The sequence below is a fragment of the Cyprinodon variegatus genome, unplaced genomic scaffold (genome assembly GCF_000732505.1).
Source record: "Cyprinodon variegatus isolate N-32 unplaced genomic scaffold, C_variegatus-1.0 Scaffold39, whole genome shotgun sequence".
In the NCBI taxonomy this organism is placed as follows: Eukaryota; Metazoa; Chordata; class Actinopteri; order Cyprinodontiformes; family Cyprinodontidae; genus Cyprinodon; species Cyprinodon variegatus.
The window spans coordinates 151812-176056 of NW_015150492.1; the positions used below are offsets into that span (position 1 = coordinate 151812).

Here is a 24245-nt window from a genome sequence, read left to right on the forward strand (position 1 = left end):
CAGCTTCTTGTCCATCTTTGATGCACCTGACTACAGAGTCAGCTGAGTGTTTCTGCTTATGACAGGAGCCTGTCTTGCACTGGAAGTTGGAGATGTGTCTTTGCCCTGCATAATATGTTTTGCCTTTGTAGTCATTGGTGTGAAACAAATTAAATGAGATAATTTCTTAGATAAAAGGAAATTATGTATTTCAAACAGGTGAATGAAAAAAGTAAATGATAACACAGCATAATGAAATAATAAAATCATAATACCACCAAGTTGAAAAATAAAATTACTAATATTATCATTTTCTCTAACATTATTCTGTGAGTTTATAATTAACCATATGCACAGCTTTGCATATTTTCTTTTATTGTATTGTCATTATTGTTATTGTTGTTATTATCATTATTCATTTATATTTGTGCTTTTGTATATATTAATGCCTATGCTAAGCTTTGTTTTGTTACACAGTTTTCCGCTCTCCATGGATATCTGGATATGTAGCTACTGACGACACACAAATATGAGGTTGCAGGCAGTTGCATCCCTATAAGTTTTACTGCAAAGAGTGAAAAGCTTTGTTTGCTAAAAACCCAAAATGTAATCAACTGGTAGCAGAGTCCTCCCATAGTACAGTTTTCCTTCTCCTGAGTCCAGGGAAATTATTAAATTATTATTATTTTAGAATGTGCTATGTCAGACAACTGATTAGTAAAAAAGTTGATATAATGACACAATAAGTAAAGCAAAAAACAAATAAAAAATTTCAAATTTTGACCAAGTTTTGTCAACAAAGGTACTACTTGTCACCATTGTGATTTTGTCTGCAATAGCTTAGACTCATGGTAATTTGTACTCAAACCTCCTGTACAACTACTAGGTACTATTAATGCAATAAACAACAAAGCTGGCTCGATTTCAAACACATATGAAGGGGAAAACTTTTGAATTATGGTTTTATAAATAGAACCGATTCTTTTAGCTCAAAGGATCATAAAATGTGCATTATTTCACTGTGCTCACTATCTCTCTGCAGGAAGCTGCACTGCACCAGAAACTTCATTCACATGAACCTGTTTGTGTCCTTCATCTTGAGAGCCATCTCCGTCTTCATTAAGGACGGCGTGCTGTACGCTCAGGAAGAAAGTGACCACTGCTTTGTGCATACAGTCAGTTACCACTGTTGATTATCATATATCCTGGGTGGGCTTTTACTGACAAGAATGTGGGTGTTTGTGTCTGGGGTTTTCACTAGAAGAAAAGGAAAATCAGCTGTCCTTGCTTAGCTATTAATGAGAATTTAATTCCAAATTGCAAGGTTAATTACCTTATTTACATCAATCTGAAGCAGATAATTACATAACTGGATTTTTATTGTTTTAAGTAGTCCCTTCTCAGACTGCACATTTGCTGCCAGAAATGAGTGAAGGGAGTTTTGATGTCGATGAATACTTTTCCAAGTCCGATATAATAATTGAACTAAAATCCACCGTAAGATCAAATATATATAACTAAATCATTAGGGTCGTTACAAACATATTCTGCTGTTTTCCTGGCCTTTGCATTTTTAAGGAACCTTAACCAAAAATAACTCATTGTGCTTATTTTCATAAGAAGGCACGATAAGTAAACCTAATTAATGAGGATGTATAATGGATTTGGGAAGGCCAACTGAATTTTACAGCAGACCATAATCAAATGGATGCCTGTTGTTATCTTTTCTTTAAATGTTCCCCTTTACCTCTGTTGCCATAGTGATTGTGAGGTCGTCATCACGGGGAGAATTTGAATTAGATCACTGCTGTAATTGTGTGACCCCACTCTAAATATGAACACCATTCATTAACAGGGGGTCACTAGATTGCACTTCACCTGACATTAAGGGGGGGTCATTTCTCCTGGTAGTACATTCAGTACATGCAACATTTAAGAGGAATTAGAGGTAATTACTAATCATTGATGACTGGACTGACCACATCTGTTTATACAGTAATTATTATGAATCCAGACATGTTAGTTTAGCATTTGGAGTAATCAGAGTAATGAAAAAAACATAATTTAAAGCAGAATTTAAAAAAAAGTTTTCACAGTTTAGTACTCAGCCTTTACTTCCTCTTCCTGGAGCACCTCCTCTTCTTGCATCAAATTAACCCCCTGCTGCATGTAAAGTTAAACTGGAGTAAGATGTTAATAAAGAAGCAGATCAGGAATTAAGCCAAATTCTGGATGCAAATGGATGCATTTATTCCTCTTGAACTTTTACGCATTTTGCTTCTTTCCAGCCAAATCTTCCATGTAATTTGTATTATGGGAATGAATAAATATAACTTCTTGCTTTTTTGTTAAGCAGGAGAATTAGTCATGCTTTTCCAATGTTTTTAAGTTTTTATAATGACCTGAAAATCCTGTGATGCCTCGGTATTTAGCCTCATTTGACCATATATGGTAGATCCCCAAAGACGTTCCAATGCAACTAACTGCCCTCAGAAATTACCTTATTAGTCATTTGAGTTCACATGAGCATAATCTTAATATAATACCTATGTTCTTTGTGTAGCCTCAGATGTTTTAGAGAAAAAAAAGAAAAAGAGAAAAAAGAAAAATATGTTGTTAGACAACACTGTTTAAAAAAAACAAAAAGTAAAAAACATAGACAATGGTCAGAGCGAAAGCTCATTCTGCAGGAACAAGGAAAGTTATTAAGGCTAATATGAAGGTAGATGGGTTGAGTTAAATACAGCTAATTCCGAAAAAAAAAACTTGCTACAAACTGCATGACTTTAAGGGAAGAAATGCCTTCAACAGGATAATGAACCTAATCACAGCCAGAGCTAAAATAGGGGGTTAAGAAGAAGTACATTTGTAATGTTGTAATGGCCCAGTCAACGTCCAGACCTATTTTATTCTGTGGATCCGTAGCAATTCTTTACAATCATTTCTTCATGCAAAGACTTTCAAATCTAAGCAAAATTAAATAGGATTATATGGTGATAATATATTAGAAGTTATACTCATGCCGTAAACATCAAACAGTAAAATATGATGAATGAAGAGTTTGGAAAAGAGAAATGAGAATTAAAAGCAGCAGGTTCTCACACCAGAAAACAGCCTTGGATAAACTGATTAGACACACCTTACTCTTGGTCTTAGCCATGCTGTGTCACCTCTTAATGAGGTCAATAGACTAGTAGATCTCACGACCTGTTGCTCTGAACCTCTCGTTTCCCTGCTCAGTCGAGGGGAAAACCTATCCCTCTCTCTCTCTCTCTCTCTCTCTCTCTCTCTCTCTTAATCTGTCTGACTCAGCATTCAGAAAACTCTTAGCAGTACTATTCTGTGACATCCTCAGGGCCTGTGCACAAGGGCATGCCTGAAAAATCTTATTTATTAATTGCCAAGAATATAGATGCAATTAAAAAGCTCACATTGCAGATATAAAATAGAATAAGACATAGAATCTACTACAGTGTACATCTTACTGCTAAAGGTCATTGATAATCATTGCAGTGTGACGGACAAGAATGGATTTAGTCTAAGACTGAACAACTGAGCATGAATTATACATTCAGGTTATCCCTAAAGCTGACTAAATTCTAAATGACCATAGATTTGTGATATTTTTGCACGTGGGCATTTATTTTAATGTGAGCTTGCCGCTAAATTGAAACTCAAACAACCAAAGAATTCTGCACTTAAACCTTCCCTCTGAGGTCCTGAAGCATTGATCTGAAACATCAGGTTTCTGGATTATATAGGTAATCCTGGTGAAGGGTTAATGCAAGGATGGGAATTAGTTAGTCTAATTAACTACTTATTTTTGCCCACAAATACTGTTTAAACTGGGTAGGAAGTCAAAGGGGTGAAGCAGCAGGTCTAGATAAAGATTTGATGTCTGTTTCCAAATAATCTGCACAAATCACAGTTTAAACAGAATGTGTTTTTCAGCCTGCTACTCTTAGAGCCCTGCTCCTGTGTTTCCTCATTCAGGTGGCATGTAAAGCAGTTATGATTTTCTTCCATTATTGCGTGATGTCCAACTATTTCTGGCTGTTCATCGAAGGCCTGTATCTCTTTACTCTGCTGGTTGAGACTTTCTTCCCTGAAAGACGCTATTTCTACTGGTACACCATCGTAGGCTGGGGTAAGCAGCACTTTCTTTTTTTTAAATAGAAAGATGAATGAAAATATTTTCCAGTGGTTTAATTTGTGTTTGTTATGCTTAATCACTTCTTGTTATTGAGAGCAGGAACTCCTACTATTTGTGTTACTGTCTGGGCTGTTCTGAGGCTTCATTTCCATGACACGGGGTATGTAACACATTTTTCTGTGTCTGTTCATATGTGTGTACATAAGTACCTACATGCAGTTTGCAACCATTGCTTTATGATTGGATGCTCTCACATATTAGTGAGATGGCTTCTCCCATAGGAATATTTTTCTTTCAATGAGACATATTGAAAAAAATAATGAGCTGAGCACAGAATCAGTATATCCAATCACTGGGGAGTTGGCTTCTCTTGTGTAATGTTCAATGAAGGCACCAAAATTGTAATCTCCATATGAAATTCATGGAAAATTATTTTTCAAGCATTTCTTTTTTTGGCATCAGATCACCTTGAAGTGACATAAGCATGACAACTACAATACAGTATTTATATCTAGACTAATAAACACAGACTCTTTCAAAAACAGCTTGAGACAATGTGTGTCTTTCCTAAAGTACCACTTGTTAGATTTCTTTTTGCAAATTCCCTATGTTCATAGAATACAGGGTGAATATGCACTGGTAAATTTAGGCACATATCTAGTTGATGACAATCATCTGTGAACTGAATTGGAATGATGTTAAAGGGAGTTTCAGTGGCCATTTCAGTGAAATGCTGGTCATCCTCTACAGATGCTGGGATACGAATGAGCATACTGCCCTCTGGTGGGTGATCAAAGGACCCATAGTGGCTTCAATAATGGTAGGTTCACTATTTCCTAAATAAATGAACTACAATTAACAATTTTTTTCAATGAATCAACATGATATTGAAGGAATTTGATGCCTGACTGTGTAAAATATTAAGAATCAGTAAAGACTAGCAGTTGATTACAAATAACATTTTCCAGCGTTTTTTTATCATTACACTGTCACTAGTACAGAGCAATGAAATGATCACACTGCATTTAACCCATTCACTTGGGGAGCAGTGGCCTGCCATTGTGCTACACACGAGGAGCAGTGTGGGGTTAAGCGCCTTGCTCAGGGACCCAGAGTGGCAGTCCGTGGGAGAGGGGCTTAAATTCAGAACCTCAGGATTCCAAGCGCGATGCCCTAACCACGAGGCTGCCACTCCCCGAAGCAGGCATTAATGTGAAGGGTCTTGCCTAAGGGCCCACACTAGCAACCCCCCCAATATATATATATATTGTAAAATTATATTTATAGAATATTTATACTGACATTATCTGTGTGTGTATATATATATATATATATATTTTTTTTTTTTTTTTGGCAGATTAATTTTGTCCTCTTCGTTGGAATTATCATTATCTTGGTGCAAAAGCTGCAGTCCCCTGACATTGGAGGAAATGAGTCCAGCATTTATCTGTAAGTTGCATTAAAGAAATTACATTAAAAACTATATGCTTATAGTAGTCAAATATTTAAGCAATCATTTTAAGATGTATTTTTGATGGCTTTTTTGTATTATACTCCCATGTATTTTTGATAAAGTGATACATTTATTAACTTGTTTTTGTTTTTTGTTTTTTTGTTTGTTTGTTTTAATTTAAAAACCCTGGATAAATTAGGATTTTAATATGTTTTATGTCTTAAAAACACACTAGTGAGTCATACTGATGTCCTAAGGCACAAATATTGGGCAGTGTTTTTTTTTTTTTTTTTCAAAAGTTGTATTTTTATATTATTAAATATAAATTATGTTGTGTGAGATATTGGTGGACAATCCTACAGTTGTGCTTGAAAGTTTACATACCCTTCCATTAAAGAAAGAAAAAACAACAACCCTTTGAGGCAATCACTGAAATCAGCTCTTTTCTGTAATGTTCCATCAGACTTATCCCCGTATTGACAAGTTTTTTAATTTTTTTTTATAAAAATTCTAAATCTATATTTTATTTCATTTAATAAGTTTGTATTCATGTAACTTTTTTCAGTTTTGTGTTTGAATTTCTAATGTGAATTTATCATTTTCTTTAATGGGAGGCTATGTATACTTTCAAGCACAACTGTACTTCAATAATTAGTGCAATACAGAATAAAAAACAACCATCTTCTTGACGCAGCTAAGTATTCAACTGTCTTATAACCTGTTGTGTCCACCTTTCTTTTGCACTCACATGTACTACCTGTTGCCAAGAAGCCTGAGGCTTTTTGTGAAGTTGTAGTTTAGTCAGACATCACTCCTGGTCAGCTCCCACAGGACTGTGTATTTTAAAGCTCTGCTGATAATGCCATTCTCGTCTGCTGCTTGGGTCCAGGCGTGCGTGTCAGACTGTGAAGATGAGTGCTCGTGTGCGAGACTGCATCCCTAAAGACATTGTCTTTGTTGTATTGTGTGTTGTCTTTGTGCTGTATAGCAGCTGTGCTCAGAAATGCTTCAGTGAGCCCACACAGGCTGTTCAGCATTCGTGCAGGATGTCAGAGTTATCCACCATCACACTGTAAGTGTGAGTGTGTATGTGTGTGAGTGGCTTCTTTATGTTGACTGCATGTATGTATATATGTTTGTGTGTATTTGTTTTATGCCAGGAATTAAAAAAACAAAAACAAATCATAAATTTTAACAAACAAAATTTAAAATGAAATTCAAATTAGTGATTGAGAATTCCAAGTGAAATGTATGTGTTTTTGTTTGTTTTCTTTAATTTTGGTTTGGAAATTTTAGAATATTTTCATCTAAATTCTTTTTGTAAATTTTGATTGCAGGAGAAAAATCTAATAGGATGAGAATTAGAATTAGATAAGATGGTTGCAGAAGATGGTTTGCAGTTTCTGAAACAGGAAAATCATTTTTCACTTTAGACTGAGAAGCAATAACCAACAATAACACATTAATCCATTTATTTAAAAGCTGATTTTAGACTTATATATAAGATAATTTTATGAAGTTCTTTTTAAGCTACACGTTTTGTACATATTAGGTTAGACTTGTTCACTGCAGTTGGGAAGAATATGTAATAGAATAAAAAGAGGTGTTTTCATTTAGGTTTGAAATCTATTTCAGCCTTTTTGAGGAGCCAAAGTATAAAAGAAATGTATATAAAATGAAATGTCTGTTTAGCTCATAAAAACATAAAATGATTACCGTAGGACCGATATTCCTCTTTATTCATTTTTTTTCTTTTTTCTTTTTTTTTGTGCCATAGATTTCAGATATAGTGCTTATTAATTCAATTCAATTCAGTTCATTTATATACAGTAGCGCCAATTCACAATACATGTTATCTCAATCTTACTTTACAGTTCACCAGATCATACAGTTAAATTGATTCAAATGTTTCCAGAAAATGAAATTAAATTAAAACTGGGCCAAGTTGTGAACCAGTTCTGATAGAAGGTCAGCTTCCACCATTTTACTTTTTTTGTTTTCCCCTAAGTAAGCTCCATGAATCTCTATCCACTCCAACCTGTTTCCCTGTCAATATTGAGGAAAAGCAAAAAGCAACACAAGTTTCTCAATGGTAATTAGTCTGTTGAATATTGTTATAATATGGTTAATTCATAAGTTAAAAAGCGAAATAAATAGAACTGAATAAATTACACCAATAATAAAATAATAGAATAAATACAATAGAATTACATTTAAAAACAGTTTTAAACCCGAAGGGGATTTGTTTAACTGATTGGAATTTGTCATACTAGTTTGACTGTAGAATTTTATGTTAGCAAGGTTGTTGGGTTTTTTTCTTGTAATGAAAAGTGAAGAAGAAAGCTCTAAAAAGGTAGTTCTATGTGAATGTTATGGATTAGATGCAGTTCAACCAGAGGTAGTTTGATATCAGAATCAGAATCAGACATACTTTAATAATCCCAGGGGGAAATTACTTTATGTGGACAATATGGCCAGCTGCCAAGGGCTGCAATAAAAAAGGGAGCCAAAATGTTTTTATTTTAAATTATAAATAAAAAAAGAGTACATTCTAAATAATACATCTAGAGTTAACACGTAGAACATAAATTATGCTTATAAATTTTATGTATTTATAATTTTGGTTCAATTTGTCTGTAAGCTGCTAGATTTCACCACTGTGGCATGTTGTAAATTTGTTTAAAACTTTAAATAGTTAGAATCACTTGACCATACAATTTAACATGTTGGACAGAAAGATAACTTTAGTTGTAATTTTAAATAAACCACTGGGCTGTCAATGTAAATTTGTAACAGACACATTTACGGGTTTAATCTGGATGCTTCCTTTTGAATACCTCCTGGCTTTCTTCTTAAATCTTCCAAATTTACTTATTTGAAAAGTCCTGTTTGCTTTCTAGTGCTCTAAAATTGGTGTGTATTAAATGAACACATCCCCATAGCTTAAGGTCTCTCCTCGATATTTGAGGATGAACATGTATTTGGCTAAGAGTTACTTTATTTATTGATTGACGTTTTAGGTTTTAAGACCCAGATCAACTGATGAAAATATTTGCACAGCTGTGTCTTTATTGTATTTGTGTGTTTGTTGTCTGTTTGTTTCCTTTTTTTGTCTTTTGTATTTCCATCAGTCATAGTGTAAGTGTAGCTGGGTTTTTAATGCATACCACAAAGATAAAGGCCTGAAAATTTATTAAATAAAGAAACATGCTTTAAGAAAAGTAAAATAACTCTATATTCTTATTGCCAACAAATATGCCATATTTCTAGTACACTATTAAACAGGTAAGAAAAGGATTTAAGAAATTTGTTTTCATCATGAACAATTTAAGAAAAGGCAATACTTAAGTAATGATTACTCTTACCGGTAAATTTTTTTTTTTACATTTATTAGAAAATAACATCATTGTTCACTGATCTATACCTTTTAGATTAAAAAAAACAAGTTTCTACATATTTTTAGGGGATTTATTGACAATAAGAAATAATTGAAAATGATCATTAGAGATTATAAGAGACAGAGTAATAATTGTGAAATCCATTCCATTAAGATATACTTTAATCAATTTGAAATTATGGCTTTAATTTGTGGCATGTAGCACTGCATCAGTATACGATGTATTTGTCTCATCTGAGTCTGAACAACAGCAATAAATTCACTTTAAATAGATTTTTTTGTGGATATTAAAAAGTTCAAATAATGACATTTTGTTGGTGTGTGTGTGTTTAGTCGTCTAGCACGCTCCACTCTTCTTCTCATCCCCCTGTTTGGGATTCACTACACTGTGTTCGCCTTCTCGCCTGAGGATGTGAGCAAGAGGGAGCGGCTGGTCTTTGAATTGGGTCTTGGATCCTTCCAGGTTTGTTTTCTCATCTTTCCAGAACATAAGGTTCAAGTGACAGCAGTCCAATAATGAATTAAAGTATTTACTCTTAAACAGTTTTTAACCATAGTTTAGTTAGAAACCACATTTTAATCTGCGTTGTAAACAACGACAAACATTTGTGTTCTTTTTAGAATTTTCTTTGCAAACTAATTGTAGAATAGCCTCAAACCCTAGTTTTTTTTTTCCTAGATCATAGATCCTAGATCATATTAACTAGTCATATTTAACAGTCAGTTATGACAGTTAAATATTAGCAAATGTTTTAACATTTATCCATGTAGTGTTCACTGTTGTAATTTCTAATTTTTATGTTTCTTCTCAGGGCTTTGTGGTAGCTGTTCTCTACTGTTTCCTTAATGGAGAGGTAAGCTGTTATAAAGTCTTTCTCAACTTCTATCTCATTCTCTTTTTTATATCTATCTTTAAAACCCTATTTTCTGTTAATGCTTTGTAAGACTGATCTCCACAGACTTAAATGCAAACAATTCAACTATTTTTTTAACTACACACACATCTGTAGTCAGGACCATGTTTTTACTCCTATTGACTTCCATTGATTTTTCAGGCATTTTCAACCCTCTCTATGCCCTAACCCTAAAACTGATCCTAACCATTACATGTGCATACCTCTCCCAAACCTTAACCCAATGCCTCCTTAGTCCCTAAACTTAGCTTAACATTAGCAAAATAGCTTGAGAGGACCAGCAAAAATGTTCTCTCTTTGTAAAACTGTCACCAAGGAATTTTTTTTATGAAAGTTCAAAATCAACATTTTATTTTACTAAATTATTATTTAGTCAATATTATAATTTCAGTTTTGTGTTATTTGAATTACTAGTGTGAAATTACAATTTTCTTTAATGGGAGGGTATGTAAGACTAGTTGTTGGAAGAGCTGGAAAAGTGGAAAAGTTGGGAGTTTTTAACTTTTCATTTCATATGCTATATATATATATATATATATATATATATATATATATATATATATATATATATATATATATATGTGTGTGTGTGTGTGTGTGTGTGTGTGTGTGTGTGTGTTATACTGTCAAAGAGAAGCCCCTGAAAAACCAGAGTAGTAACCACAAAACATGCTTAAACAGGGGCAACTGGACTTCCACGAAAATCATTCTTCTGTTTCAATTTTTCCCATTTTGTTGTTGCTATTACCTTGATGACTGAAGATTTACACAGGCATCAATAGTAGTAACAGTAGTAACCAATATATAATTGTCATGTAAGAGAATCTTATGGTAATGTTTGCATATATTCTTTAAGGAGGTTTGCACCAAATCAGTTCTAATCTGTCAAGAAATGGGCCTAAAAGCAGAAAATAAACCACAGGTACTAGAATAAGTACTAATATAGGACTAATAAACAGAACAAAGTAAAAACATCAAAAGTATGCCTGATTACTGATAAACAGGCTGTTGCGGAACTGCAGTCATCTGTGTTCAAGCAGGAAACCTCAAAAATCAGCAAGGTAGTGGTCCTTCATGGCCGACTTTGGGGACGCTTGATCTAAAGAGAGAGAAATAATTTCAGAAAGTCTTTAGACATATTGATTTTTTTACAGATAAGCAAAAAGGGATGTTAGTGCATAATTTCAGTTCCAACATATAAAACTTTCAAAGTTTTTTTTTTTTTTTTATTGTATAGCAACCTGATATTTTATATAAAACTTAGTTTGTCACATATTTTAAACAGAATAACTTTTAATGCACTTGCTGCAAAGTCATCAGCTCCCTGGAAATAGAAAAACTGGAATAAATCATTTAAAAACCTTTTGTATGTAGTCCGTGTTACCATTAACATGTTAACCTTCCATCAAAAATTACTGACTTGCTGACTGGTTAATTACTGACTTTTAATAGATTTAGATCCTATTTTACCCTCAGTACTTTCCCAAAAACAGTGTACCTTTGTTGGAGCTGGTACAGCTTAAAGTACATTAAAAATGACCTTGTGAAGTTTCTCCCTGAAGGTGCAGTCAGAGATCAAGAGGAAATGGCGCAGTTGGACGGTGAACCGGTACTTTGCTGTGGACCTGAAGCAGCAGAGGCACCCTTCGTTAGCCAGCAGTGGGGTGAATGGCGGAACTCAGCTGTCGATCCTCAGCAAGAGCAGCTCGCAGATACGTATGTCCAGCCCACTGGCGGAGAACGCCAACATCAGCCTGCCGACCTGAACGTCTGATTGTCCAGAGTCAACTTCAAGGTGCCGTTCCACTTACAGTAGACCAACCAGAGCAGACCAAAGTGGCCCCTTGCAACCCTTATATTTTCTATTTTATAAAAATGAAAACGGTCAATGAAGATAAAAACCATTTTACTAGAGATTTTTATTTGGGTATATAAGAATTACAAATACTGGAGGTGGTATTTTTTTTTTTATTATTGCAGCACCTTATCATTTTAGATAAATCTAATTCAATTCCAATTCCCTATAAGCAAGATATTCTTAGAAATACAAACAGAGGGATTGTGCAAAAGAAATACACTAATTAAACGGTGATGCTTTAATGTTAAATGTTTGAGGGTCAAGTTTGATCTGTTTGTGTAACCTAAATGTGCTTCAAAGTGCCATACAGTTCGCCCGACTCGATATCACTACAGTCCAAAGTTAAAAGACAACCAAAAGCTCGCCTTGCTTGTAGAAAATGCTCAACGTTTATATGTACATGTTTCACCTTGAATTTAAACATGTTTCTACAATCAGCCGTAAGTACAGAGTATGTCAAAAATAGAAAATACACATATATATATATATAGCTTATGGGTTGTGTGTAAATAATTACTTTTAGTGTCTAGATTAGATCTCTTTAGCATAGCAGTGTTTGGTAAAAACCTTTTCAAATAAAAGGAACTGGAGCCCAAATCTGTAGACTCCATCGTGTATGCAGGGGAACCAGTAGATCATGCTCTCTCAATTTAAACTGTTTTCCTTTTTAAAAAGGAAAAAAGGAAAACATATAATATAAAAGATAAGAGATTAACTGCACAGTATCAATTACTGAATTTTGTACGACTTTTTGATTTGTTTTGTCCTCCCAAATGGATAATTCACATATGGGAGCACTGGTCTTTTTGTCCTGTTTTGCATTTTGTATTCATGCAGATTTGTTCATTTCCTTAGCCTAATTTTTAACGGTACGAAATGATACTGTCTGCCACAGGACACTGTATGCTGGCCATGAATCATTTTATAGCTGCCAGGAGGATGTTGAGCACTGATGATGTCACTTAGGTTTGTACCATTTGCTTAACATCAACTCTAACATCAAAAATGTGATTATATGACTTCAATAGCTACTGTATATGTGCCGTCAGCATGCCACTTGGTTATTTGGGTTTGGCTGGAGCTCATAATCCTTTATATTTCATATCAATAACTTGGAATGGAGGGAATTACACTGGCTTCAGACAATAACGACACACAACTAAAAAGTGACATATGAGCATTTCAAAATCATTAATCTCAATTATTCATTTCAACAACATAGATATTCCTACATTTATGCTGGGTATTTACAGTACATTGGCGTGACATAATTTTTTGTATTATTTGAAAAGGAAGGAAGAAAATAGTTACAAATTCGAGATGCACCAATCCATTTTTTTCTGATACCTGGCCTGACCGTATCTGCCGATATCTGATATGATCTTATTCAGCTGTTTAACGAATGAATATTAAATCTTGCCATGTGACTGAAGGCGTTAGCCTCGACATAAACATTTATAAAAAAAGGTAATTAACACAGATATAAATGTACTTTATATTGTTTATTGACAAATAAGTAGAAAAAAAGAAAGAAATAACCGTTCTTTGTAAAGTGGATTGGATTGGATATCTGATATCCGATATCAATCACAGATAATCGATCCAGCTAATTAGTTAATCTCGGAGACAATATCTGATCCAGGTATCGAATCACTGCATCTCTAGTAAAAACTTGCAAACGGAACAATGTGAGCCATTAAACTACTCAATGGGATCTGGTTTTCTTCACCATAGATTTCAACAAAATTAGAATTTGTTATCTGTGAACATGAACGGTTTAAAACAGTCTAATCTTCCCAAAAATGTTGTCATCTGCCATAATTTTATAAATGCTGTTTTTATTATGGGTGTTTATACTATGTGCACACCTGGTGAGCTTACGTCCATGGTGCCATCTTTACACAGCTCCTTTTTCAATTTGATTAGACACCTCATACTCCGAAGTGCCTACTCATCCAAACAGCTGTCACTTTAAATATTACTAAACATAAAGTCGAATCAAGTCACTTTAGAATATACAGTGAGAATATACAGTGTAGTGTGTTTCTTTCTGAATAGAACGATTTTTAAAGATGTTAAGCCCCTTTCCTTATCAAATAATATTAAAATAAAGATATAGTTTTTCATGTCTGGTTATCAGAGCTGTTTTCATCGCTTCTGCTATTTCTAAATTTTTATTTCATCACCCAACCAATTGGCTTCAAATTATAAACATAAATGTTGTCAGTGATCAAGATAGGCTTTAATTTCTCCGCTACTGACAATCGCATTTGAGTGTTACTTTGTATAATTTTTTGTGGTCAAACCATCTAAAAAGAAATTACTGTACAAATGGAAACAGAGTTCAGTATAAACTTGAAAGGATGTACATAAGAGTGGTTTTCCCTCATGTTTTTAATTTAAATTTGAATCTTTTTCTCATACAAGTAGATTGTTAGATAAATGTATCTTTGAATTCTAATTTATTATACTGTGAAACAGATATGGATGTATATTTATTTTCCATTGATCATGTGCAATGTAACCTATTGACTCGTGTAGTATACAGAGCTTTTTGTCTGTAACATAGATGTCTGATTTTATTACACTAACTAATGCGGACTTAGTCAAAGTGCTATAAAGATTGTGTCCATCTGAAAAATTGGGTCTAAAATGACTTACCAGTAATAAAAAACAAGATGGTAGGAGTGTGTCAAAATATATAGAATAGGAACTTGAACACTGCTTCAGGTGTGAATGGGGGGTGTGATAAAAGACAACTCTGCTGCTTATGTGTTTCTGTCACCAGCATTCTGAGTCTGAGCCTCAGAAAGAAACGACCATGTTTTAATGCTGTTACTGTCTGTGAAAAAAGACCATACCTGTGCTGTGCATTTGTGTACCACTAGATGGAAGCAAAACTTTATAATAGAGGTGAAGTATAAAAGGAGGATGTTTTTATTTATTATTGTAGGCTTTGTATTATGAATTTGCAGGAAAAATACGAGTAGAAAGAGGGAATCTCTAATCTCAGCTACTATACTTGTATAATTAATGAAACAAATGCTTGTTTACTGTTTTACATACATTACTAGACAAGCCATATAAACCGTATCCAAGCTTAATTTGAAATTGACATGTTTGTTATTGTATAAATACACATCTCAGTCTCTTAATTAAAACAAAATCGTTATTTAAGATAGTTACGGCTATATTTTATATGATTCTTGGGCTTTTCAGTCAAGTTGGAGACTTAATTTATCATACCATGAATATTTTTCTTTGTTTTAAATTTTGGGAACTTGTAAAAAAAAAAAAAAAAAGACAACAGAAAATAATCCTACAGTACATGTTATTATAAAGATAATGCCAAACTGTCTTTGACATCATATTTTAACATTATATTTTAAGATCATTCAGGTGACATCTTGGCCATGTTCACCCTGCAGGCAAACGTTAATTCTGATCTTTCAGCACAGACTTGACACATCTGATTTTTTTCATGTCAGTCCGAACCCCTTAAGTGTGCCACCCCATATGTGGTTTTAAACTGGTTCGACTGTTTTTAAAGCATATGGAGTCTGAACAGTCATATTGAATTTCTTCTTACTTTAAAATCATTATTTTGGCTTCCACTACACACCCAAACAGACCTGCCTCACCTCTCTTCATCTTAATAATTGTCATAATAAAGAAACCAACATTTGTTATGACTTTTATAAACAGAGCGCTCTTATGGGTCTGCCCTCTGCACATGTGGGTGGCTTTGGGGTTATGAATCCCTCAGACCAATGTCTGACGGTAGTCGCAATAAAACATAGTGTGACCTACTATGGAAGAACTAAAGCCTACCGGGGACAATGGCCAATAAGTAAACAGCAGTCTATTCACATTACATTTTAGCCCTGGTCAGCCCCGAGGTGAATTGTTGCCAATCTGTACCAAGAAAGCACCAAGTTGAAAAAGTCAATAACAGAAACTAAGTTGAGGAGCCGGCCAGCATAGATCCAAGTGACAATATCTTTGAGTTGTACATCGCTGATTGGGTTTAGAAAGGAGGATGTGATGACTTATGGTTTATATTGGCTTTAATATTTAAAAGCATTAACAAAAAGGAAATCTTATGACTAAAGGGTTTAGTTAGTAATACCAGCTTGAAAAGTTCAATTAACATGAAAAATGTTATATTAACCTAAATGAGATGTGCTAGTTTATTTATTGCTGGACAATACTTTAGTTTGAATTGCATAGCAATACTTTCTAAAGTATAGATGCAGTTTGTAGCAATACTGGCCTAATTTACCTTTTTATAACTATAGCTAGACAAGAGCATGAAATTGCTTTAGCTATATTAGTCACTAGGTAATAGATAAGTGATCATATTTGAAGCAGTTTGGGTACAGTTTACAAGTTTTACAAATTCCCCTCTTTTTATTTCATAGATGAAAATTTATCTTAGTGTAATGCAGAATGAATCATACTCACCTTTTTAGAAGAGTTAACATCAATCATCCACATCCCGACTAAAAATAAAGGCTTAATTTGGGGTGACTAAAAAGCCAGAGTTGTAAAGGTAAAATCACCATCAGCTGAGATCTCCTTTATAAAGACATTTTCCAAATAAGTAGGCCGTTTATTTAACAGAGTGGGTTGCTTAATTAATCTAATTAGCTTCAGTAATTGACTACCACCTGATTCTTACTGAAAGGATATGAACGACTGTAATTGCAGAATTGTCCAGACTCTTGTTTGAACTGTATTTTGTGATGCATCTGTGCGTACATGCAGTTTCTTCAACTGTTGTGGCTTGCTGAGCCAGTTTGGTTAAGTCATGTGTGTGTGAGTTCTACCGATTGTCAATGAATTTTTGAATGTAGTTATTGCTTCTCAGCTGCTCTTAGATGTTTCTTGCTATCACTTTGCTCTGGTGTACAAATGATGTCTTTTCTCTATCATAAATAGTGTATATTTTTGCCATACAGGTGGATTTCTTGACTAAAATCTACAATGTTTGTGACAGTGTTTTTGTAAAGTTGTTTATGGTCCAGTTTTGGAGTGTATGTGAATGACTGGAAAAGAGATAGAATGTATTCTGTAAGCATGTAAACGTAATGCCAAGCATTCAAAAGAATAAAAACTTAGATGTTGAAAAGTAATGTACAAATTTTCATCAACTTGTGTTCAACCTGTAATATTGAGTCATGTATAAGTGTTCTGATGTCCAACATCCACGTCTACTGGTGTTAACTAACTGCAAAATAAATTTGTGGTACGTTGTTGTACTTTCCAATGACTGACATTTTTTTTTTTTTTTCAGTTTAGAGTGAAACTAAAAACGGCTTTTATAAATGAATCATTAAATGCATGATCTAAGGGACAAAACAATAGCTTAAACTCCATCCTCCATGTTTTTAAAATATTGGAGTGAGCATGCAGTCAAAAATATAACAGCTAACAATAAATGTAACGTATGAGATGTGGGGTTTCTATTTTTTCATATTTGGACAGACCTAAAGAAAGCATGTTTTATGTTTATGAATGAAGGAATTACAAATACACAACTTTCTTTATTAGACTATGTAAACAGTATAGAATGATTTGATTTTTTAACAAATCCCAATATAAGGTGCTCTATAATACAGTTACTTTTAAAGTTGCCCTTTCTTGGTTTTTCACAACTGTGGTGAAACATCAGATCATTATTGGAATTTGTCTATTTTAATTAGTGACCTGTCGATTAGAGCCTAAATAACCTGACTTTAACACATTCTTGATTGTATAACTTATCAAAGGAAAAAGCTTAATTTCTGCAATTTTCTGAATCTGTGACGGGTGTGAAAATGAAATTTAGGGAAAGAGAGGGCTAAGAAGAAAAAAATTGGAGGTTGGAATTTTTTACAGTAATAGGCTGGTTTTTATTTCATTTTTTTCTGCATCAACAGAGACGTGCTCTAAAAATGCTGTAGGTCATCAATGACATAATTCATATTTTATCTGTGCCACAGTAAAAAAAACCTTTGTTGGGACAACAAATTTTTATATGCTATTATAATCGCCTCTGCTTGCTCCTAATATTCATGATGCTCATAACAGCTTTTAGTTAAAAAAAGATTTCAATCTCTACAAATTACATATTTAAGTTTCTGAAAGGGCAGCCCACACTGAACATTGATATGTGTCACATGCTGCATGTTGATCTGTAAACTTGGTTAATATATTGCAAATTCAAATAATACCTTGGTCAACCCTTAGCAAAAAGTAGTATACCTGAAGTAAATTCTATTAAGAATACTTAAGTATAAGTTAAGAAAATATACCAAACAATGTACTTTTAGTGTACTTGAAGTATTACTAAAGTAATACTTCTTCGAACTAAATTGAGACATTTTTAAGTTTACTAAAGTATACTTAAAGTATACTTTAGTGTATGAAATATAGTATAGAATAAGTAAACTCTAAGTGCACTGCCTGATTTTAAGTATGAAATTAGTGCACTTTTAGTATACTTGAATAAACTACTTTTTGCTAAGGGAAAAATTATACAGTGTTGCGTCAAATTACAATTATTTAGACTCATTCACCTTTATTCCTTGTTTTATGACACCTCATAGAAAATAATCCAATCTGATTAAAGTTAAAATGCACAAAGTGGACATTTTATCCAACATCTCTATGGATGTATGATAAACAAAAGTAAATGAAACAACACTGTTAACCAGCTACATCATTAAAACATGTTTTGCTGCAGAAACTGCTAACATTCATCAACCCATCCAGCACCACCAGCAGAAATAGGCTGTTATATTTGGCCCAGGATCCTGCATTGATGATCCATGATTGATTGTAACATGAGTGCCAAGGCTGAAACAAGTAGTTCATTGAATCGATTTCCACACCTGCTCCCCACAAATAAATGCCACATTCTGTTGCTTTTGCCGTAATATTAAAATCCAGCAAAGCAGCCTCAAGAAGAACAAACTGATTAACTTTGTTTCTGGAAATTCACCTTCATGTCATAATCAACAACATACATTTGTTGTTTCGTATGCTCTTATGTTGGAGCAACAGGGTCTATTGTCAGTGATGCTGTTTTCTGCATGTAACAGCATGATATATCACTGAAACTAGAAATTAATTCCTGTCCATTTCAGTCCCCCCTGGTTCTCTTCAGGATTATATTCTTTCTTTGTTGCCCAAATGTTTAAAACCTTGCTGTGTTCTTAACATATATCACAATGAGAATATATTGTCCACTAATAATATAGCTAAAAACCAAGTGTTTTAACCTTAAATTATGAAAACAATTCAAAATAATTCCTCATTGAGGCATTTTGGATTCACTTATTTACCAGCTCATAGTGTTCATGCTGAGATCTGACCATAAACCATTTTTTAAATGTCATCTCTGCAATATTTCATTGCATTGAGAGAGGGCCTTCACCTGAAAAAGAAGTGTCAGTAACTTTAACAGAATTAATGTTTCAATGAACACCAGCATATAAAATCCTTCTGAACCCATGGACAGCTCTGTATCAGTTATTATTTCCTGTTTTGCAGTGCTACAGTGGGGTCTGTAGAAGTTATGATTTATCAATATGATAGAGCACCCTGTGACCTAGACTGACCATATACTGTACAGCCTCTGCTTAGATGAAGCATTCAGAGGTTTTACCCATTTTACCCACCAGTTAAACTTGTGCTCTTATATCTCACAAAAGAGTTGAATTAAGGTCATAATGTTCAACAGAGTGGTTTCACCTTTTAATTGCTGATTTTCCAAAGAATTTTTTTTCCTGTCTAAAAGCAAAGCTCATACAGCTGAGATGTTGGCACTAGAAGGAGGCAAACCCAAGCCTCCATGGGTTCGAATCGTGATCTGAGTCATGCTTCTCTTGCCAGGAGTGAGGTGATTTGGATTGTGGCACCTCCAAAGCCATTTCCGGAGCTCTGCCTGGACCTGCAGCCAGAAGGGGGAGTGTGAAAAATCTTTGTGCAATTACAAACACTTCTGTTACAAAGCAGAAAAATGACATACCTCTCCATTCATGAAGCAGTAAAGAAGGGCCACAACAAACCCCTACAACACAGAAGAAGTACCTTCAAAATTAATCATTATCAGTAAATCGTCATTCTATTGACACACTCATTTGAAAGATAAAAGTCAATATTCTATTGTGTTACTGGCATGTATTTGTATTCTACATCACAATAAAAGCAAGAAAATACACAAAACAAATAACTAGTGTGGTACACTGCAATCTACTGTTTAAAAAAAAAAACATTATGCAAAAGAAATTTCTGCAGGTATGTAAACAAATCTTGGCTGCAATTTTTGCAAACTACAATAAGATGTATGCACATTTCTCATACCAACACAACTGTCTGTCTATGAATAGCTGATAGACTTTAACACGTTTTAACAATGCACGTTACAATGAAAAGTCACTAGTGCAGACCAGGGGCAGAGTTGTAGTTTAACACACATCTTTGGAGTTTCTCTACTGTTATCCAGCCATTACTCCATTCAGACAGTGTCTTGCCCTTGACCAAAATTTTATAGACTAGAAAAGAATCGTAAAGGAGTAAATCATGATAAACTAATTGAATTTATATTGACTCCAATCAAGGAAAAAGTTAAAAATATTTAATGTGGTTTATTTATCACAAGGTCTCCTTTTTTAAAAGATCTGTTACAGGAGTTAACGACTTGATTTATGTCGTCTTACAGAAACTTGGCTGCAGCAAGAGGATTATGTATATTTGTATCATGCACCAGGTCCTTTCTCTGAATTTTTCCATCAATTTTCAGAGTTCCTATCTGATTTACTGTTAAACACTGAGAAGGCCATTTTAAAGGGGGGATTTTAACATCCATGTCCAAATTGAAGGTGTTAGCTTAAATGCAGCCTTTAATGTTATCTTAGACTCGATTGGTTTTGTTCAAAATGGGAAATGTCACAGTATGGTATTGGAGGTGAAGAAATAGCAATATTTCCTCAAAATCTTGTCCTCTGTGACCCCTTTTCAGTAACTTCCAAAATTATAGGGGTCTCCTCTCCCAAAAGAACATTTCATTTCAGTAGATTCTTATCAGATAATGCAGGTATAAATTTTAAAGAATGTCTTCCCCCTCTTGGTATCATTGAACAACACTGCATATAGCAAATATTTCATTTACTCCCACTTCACAAACTGACGATTTTGTTGATGGGCTTGCTATTTCCCTGTGTACTGCCTTAGACAACGCAGCGCGTATAAAAATACATACTTTAAAAATAGAAATCTTGCTCCTGTTTTGATAAAAAGCTGCACACTTTCAAGAAAATGCAAGAAAACTGGAGAGGAAATGGCACTCTACATGCGCACAACAATCCTACCTAGTTTGGAAAAAGCAATTTCCTAGAGCATAAAATTACCCTTTGTAAAAGAAGAGCAGAATGTTTTTCTTGATTATAGAAGAATATAAGAATATTCCTAGATTTATATTTGAATACAGTTGCCAAACTCCCCCAGAGCCATAGCTCTGTTGAACCCTCCAATCCCCCTGTTCTAAGTAGTAATGATTTATGGGATTCTTTATAAATAATATTGATCCTTTTACAAATAAGATAATTGGCACCCCTCTGAATGTGATTGGTTTAACTCTGGAAGGTGAGGCAGAATCTGAGGTAACCATAGAATCCGAACCAGGTTTAGACTGATTTGATCCAGTTAAAGTATAACAGTTATAACAAGATTCAGTGTCCAACAAACAGGATCAGTCCATTTGCTGCACATGTGCAGAAAGGTCCAAGCAAATAGCAGCAAATCATTTGAAAACAAATGGCAGGAAGAGCAGTGTTGCGAACTAAGCCCTTTTGTGGCTGTATTGTTGCTGTATGTGACTTTTTAGACTTCTCTAGAGGTTTTATTGCAAAAAAGCGATTACCGCCAAATATAGTGATTTTCTTCTGTTACTGGGGACTTTGGCGACAACATATAAAAGCACTGAACTCTGCTCTCCAGAGCAAGTAGATTTTTTACCCCTCCTCCTACTCTCCTTTCTCTTCTCTGCTGTAATGATTCATACAGCTATAATTTCATTTAAATGAAAAAATGGAAAACAGATAAGCAAATCATGGCTTATTTGTAGTGAAAAGTAGGACTGGGCTATTTACTTTTGCTGTCAACTTTTAAGGAAACACAGGAAGGAGCAATCAGCTAAGTTAGAATGGGCTTAGTGATTGGAGAATCTTTGATTCCTCTTGAGACAGCATTGAAAGGCAACTAAGGATATTGCCAATATGAAAAGAAAATGGACAAAAGAAAGGAAAACTGCAAGAAATTTGATAAGAAGAGAGGGACAAAAGGTAGAACAAATAATGTATGTTTATTGCATTAAAATATATGTATCTGTATAATGGCTCTGTTTAATGTGTTGATCTCTCAATTTAGAGGGCCCCCTGCCTGTCTTTGCCTAGGGCCCCAAAGTTCCTAAATCCACCTCTGCCTTAAGGAAGTGTTCCCTTTAATTCCCTCCTCCATTTTAGGTGTGATTGATCTATCAATTTTACAGGGATATGTACCTCAGGCTTTTAAGGTAGCTTTTATTAAACCTTTACTTAAGAAACCATCTCTTGACTTATATCTAAATTTCATTTCTTATCTAAACTTCTTAAGAAAATAGTTGTTTAACAAGTGTGTGACCACTTAAAACATAATGAACTTTTAAAAGAGCTTCAGTCAGGTTTTAGAGCTCATCTTAGCTGAAACAACACTGGTAAAAGTCACAAATGATATTCCCATTGCTTCAGATAATACACTTGTATCAGAACTTGTCCTGTTAGATCTCAGTGCTGAATTTGATGCAGTCGATCTTTGCCATTTTGTAGGAATAAAGGGGTGCAGTACTATGCTGATTTAGATCTTATTTATCTGACATATTTCAGTTTATTCACCTTAAAGGTAAATCTTCCTCATGCTCCAGGGTTACCTGTTGAGTACCACAGGCATCAGTCCTAGGGCCAAATGTCTTTACTACATATACTGTAAGCTCCTAATCAGTAGAATTATTAGACAGCATGGGATTCATTTCCATTGTTATGCTGAACATATTCAGCTATATTTCTCCATAAATGTTTTCAGTATAGTGCAGTGTTTCTTTTTCATCCTCCTGTTAAAAGGGAGTTTTCCTCGCCACTGTCTCTACAGTACGTGCATGCTTGGTGAGAGGGATTGCTGTCTAGTCAATAAGTTGATGCAATCAGCTGGTTTTCATTATATAGAAAACTATGAACCAGTCTGACTGTAAGATCTGGTTGAATAGTCTCTGTAAAGTTAATTCTAATTTCCATGTAAAGTTCTGTTTTTTATTGGCGGTTGAATTATTTTTTGTCATTTCTTGGACTTGCATTCTGATTTCAATTTACTGCAGTCAAGCGTAACGTCAGCTTATAGGGAGACGCATTGCATGGCTTCCTAAATTCATCTTAATGAATGGCAACACATTGAATTAGCCTTTTTTTTCAACTTTTTTCAAAGTTCACATTTGGATAGAAACACAGCTACTGACAAATAACATATCAGAAAATCCACGAATAACTGGGGGCAAGGTAAGAATTGAAAGTACTAGTCCAAGTTAAAGCCCAGATATTGGTGCCATTTAGACACAATTGAAATGGAATGAAAGTGAGGGGAAGGGCAAAGTTTCCTTAAATCAAAGGAAGAGATTCGTGAGAGAAATGGCTGATAGATGTAAGCTCATTTAAGGAGGTAGGGGGTCCTAACTTTACCCCAAGTTATAGTACACGTTTTTTGGTTTCATCTTTAGCTTAATGAGCAATTTTCTTTTTGGGGAGCACTTTAATTTTTATAAAGAATTATATAAAAAAATATTTTTATTATATTATATTATATTATAATCATTGATACAAAAATATTCTGTATGTTCCAAGAACATATTATGCGGTAATATTTGCATAATTCCATGTAGGGTTGGGCAGCACAGCATACATTTTGTCCACATACATCTGGTTAGGGTTAGATTCGGGAACAAGGTCACACCCAAAACCACTCATGTAATTTGTTGTCTGTCTTTTAGATTTCCCTAACCCCATCCTCTCTTGCCCTTACCTCTTTTCCTCATCCCTATTTATTCCATCACATGGAGGCAGATTTCATTAATGCATCTGCTCTAAATTGTTTTGTGTCTCCATGTTTAGTACGGGTAAAATTATCAAATAATTCTGGCTTCTCAACAGAGCAGAACCAAGATTGATTGAACGTACAGTTATGGACTGCTCACTGAAACCCCTGGTGGCAAAATAAAAGACCCAGCCACTAGTTCAGCAGAGGAGTATGCACAGCTCCGATAGTTGATTAGGGCAGAGCAGCTCTGAGCATTGAATGCTGTCCAGTGCTGCTTACTGCTTTAAGGTTGTTTTGTGAAATACTGCTGGATTTATTTTTTTAGATACACAATACCAGTAGTGATTGTTTCAACTGGGTGTTGCTCTTTAGTTTTCATTTGTCTC

General features: G+C 34.3%; 2 protein-coding genes across 3 annotated transcripts in view; one reads left to right on the forward strand and one right to left on the reverse strand.

The window, feature by feature from the left end:
* The window catches only part of LOC107081720 (pituitary adenylate cyclase-activating polypeptide type I receptor-like), a 39521-nt gene extending 22504 nt beyond the window's left edge, over window positions 1–17017 (forward strand). The window contains exons 7-15 of one of the 2 annotated variants that reach the window (XM_015369923.1): window positions 1022–1154; window positions 3973–4126; window positions 4232–4292; window positions 4883–4952; window positions 5490–5581; window positions 6574–6657; window positions 9316–9445; window positions 9795–9836; window positions 11459–17017. In XM_015369923.1, the coding sequence (XP_015225409.1) occupies window positions 1022–1154; window positions 3973–4126; window positions 4232–4292; window positions 4883–4952; window positions 5490–5581; window positions 6574–6657; window positions 9316–9445; window positions 9795–9836; window positions 11459–11662 (970 nt within the window). In that variant the 3' untranslated portion in view covers window positions 11663–17017. The remainder of the gene's footprint in view (window positions 1–1021; window positions 1155–3972; window positions 4127–4231; window positions 4293–4882; window positions 4953–5489; window positions 5582–6573; window positions 6658–9315; window positions 9446–9794; window positions 9837–11458) is intronic. The other variant, XM_015369924.1, reaches the window with a different exon arrangement.
* A 2236-nt stretch (window positions 17018–19253) lies between these two features.
* Window positions 19254–24245, reverse strand: part of LOC107081700 (pituitary adenylate cyclase-activating polypeptide type I receptor-like) — a 33917-nt gene continuing 28925 nt past the window's right edge. Inside the window, exons 12-13 of the mRNA XM_015369893.1 lie at window positions 19769–19810; window positions 19254–19690 (exon numbers count right to left, since the gene is read on the reverse strand). Coding sequence (XP_015225379.1) covers window positions 19544–19690; window positions 19769–19810 — 189 coding nt within the window. The 3' untranslated portion in view covers window positions 19254–19543. The remainder of the gene's footprint in view (window positions 19691–19768; window positions 19811–24245) is intronic.